We start from the raw sequence: 1,397 nt of genomic DNA on the forward strand, positions 1-1,397 counted from the left end.
AAGTATAAGGCCACCAGACTGCGTGTTCCCAAAAGGCAGACAGCATGCCTTCTTCTGAGAGATCTTTGGAGTTATGACGTTGTTGTATTTTATTAATTCACATTCATACAATATTATCATAAATGAGCATGAATTTCAGGGTCTGGGGTATGGATACTGTCAACAAGTACACAAATCATTCTCTTCAAGGGGTTCACAGGCTAGTTGCAGAGCAGATAATAGTACATCCACAATGCAGTGCAATGAAGAATATGTTAAGGGTAAAGTAATTTATTGGAAAACAAGCAAGGAATAGATAGACATCAAGAAAGAAGAAGCTGAGCCATGGCCGTCTTATGTCCCATGAGGTCCCTCTCCCTGCTCTTTGTAGAGCCTTCTTAGGCTCCAGGTGGCGTGTGCTGAGCAGAGGGATGCAGCGCCCAGGCAGGTCTCAAGATTGTGCCCTCCAAGAAACCCTCCAAAATCTTGACTGGATAGGACCCCCAGAAAAATATTCAAACCTTTGACCTGTTCACTTTTACTCCCTGAAAAATGAATCACCATTGGAACAAAAACTAAGAGAATTAAAACAAGAAACAGAAGAATGGGACCAACAATTGTAGGCAAACAGGAGTTTGTTCATAAGGAAAAAAGAATTTATCCACTCAAGACTAAAAGCTAAAGGCCTGGAACTGAAAGCTGAATCAGGTCAAAAAGCAACACTGAATGCAGAACTGGCTAATTTTTACAAGAAATTTGTAAGTAAAAATTTTCAGAAGCATATATATTATAATAAGGACTGTATAAGCGTAATTTTGCCATCAGCTTCTTCATGGAAAAATTGACCTTGGAGAGGACTTGGAACAAGCTTACACTGCAACAAAAGACCAGCAGCAGGAACTCACTCACACTGAGTCCAAGTTTCCACAAGGAGCAGCTGCTTATAGGTGCTCATTTTACATGGGCTCTAAAACATATGACCAGAGTCCCGTCCCGTTCCTTAGGTTTCAGTGCAGAGCAGACTAGGAGAATGTGAGTCCTGGTGTGCCCATGTGTCTCCAACCTGATTGTGGATTCCCCCTTGGCTCTTGGTCATAGAAATTACTTTGAAGAAAACTCAAGCACTGTGTGCTTGTTTTCTGTGTTTTTTAATTATACCAATTTGAAAGAGAACAACACAAAAATTAATAAAATTTTACTTTAAAAATCTTACTCTACTGACAAGAATTTGAAAGCTGGCTTAAGTGTTATCACAGCCTTACCTGCCCAGTGGGTCCTGGTTACTGGAGGTCCCTGGGTCCAGGCCCTGATAAAATGCAGATGTCCTGGAAGGCCCCCCTGTCCAGACCTGGAAGCAGGTGCAGTTCCTCTGTCAGAGAGACCCCAGGGGACAGTGGAGGTGCCTTCAGAGAACTTTC

At 42.2% G+C, this 1,397-nt stretch overlaps 1 protein-coding gene across 1 annotated transcript; it reads left to right on the forward strand.

The window, feature by feature from the left end:
* Positions 233-1,015, forward strand: LOC100157863 (apoptogenic protein 1, mitochondrial). Its single transcript, XM_013986024.1, is given in 4 exon segments — positions 233-265; positions 371-465; positions 467-777; positions 780-1,015. Coding segments are annotated over 4 exon segments (675 nt in total).

This window comes from Sus scrofa, chromosome X (genome assembly GCF_000003025.6).
Source record: "Sus scrofa isolate TJ Tabasco breed Duroc chromosome X, Sscrofa11.1, whole genome shotgun sequence".
NCBI lineage: Eukaryota > Metazoa > Chordata > Mammalia > Artiodactyla > Suidae > Sus > Sus scrofa.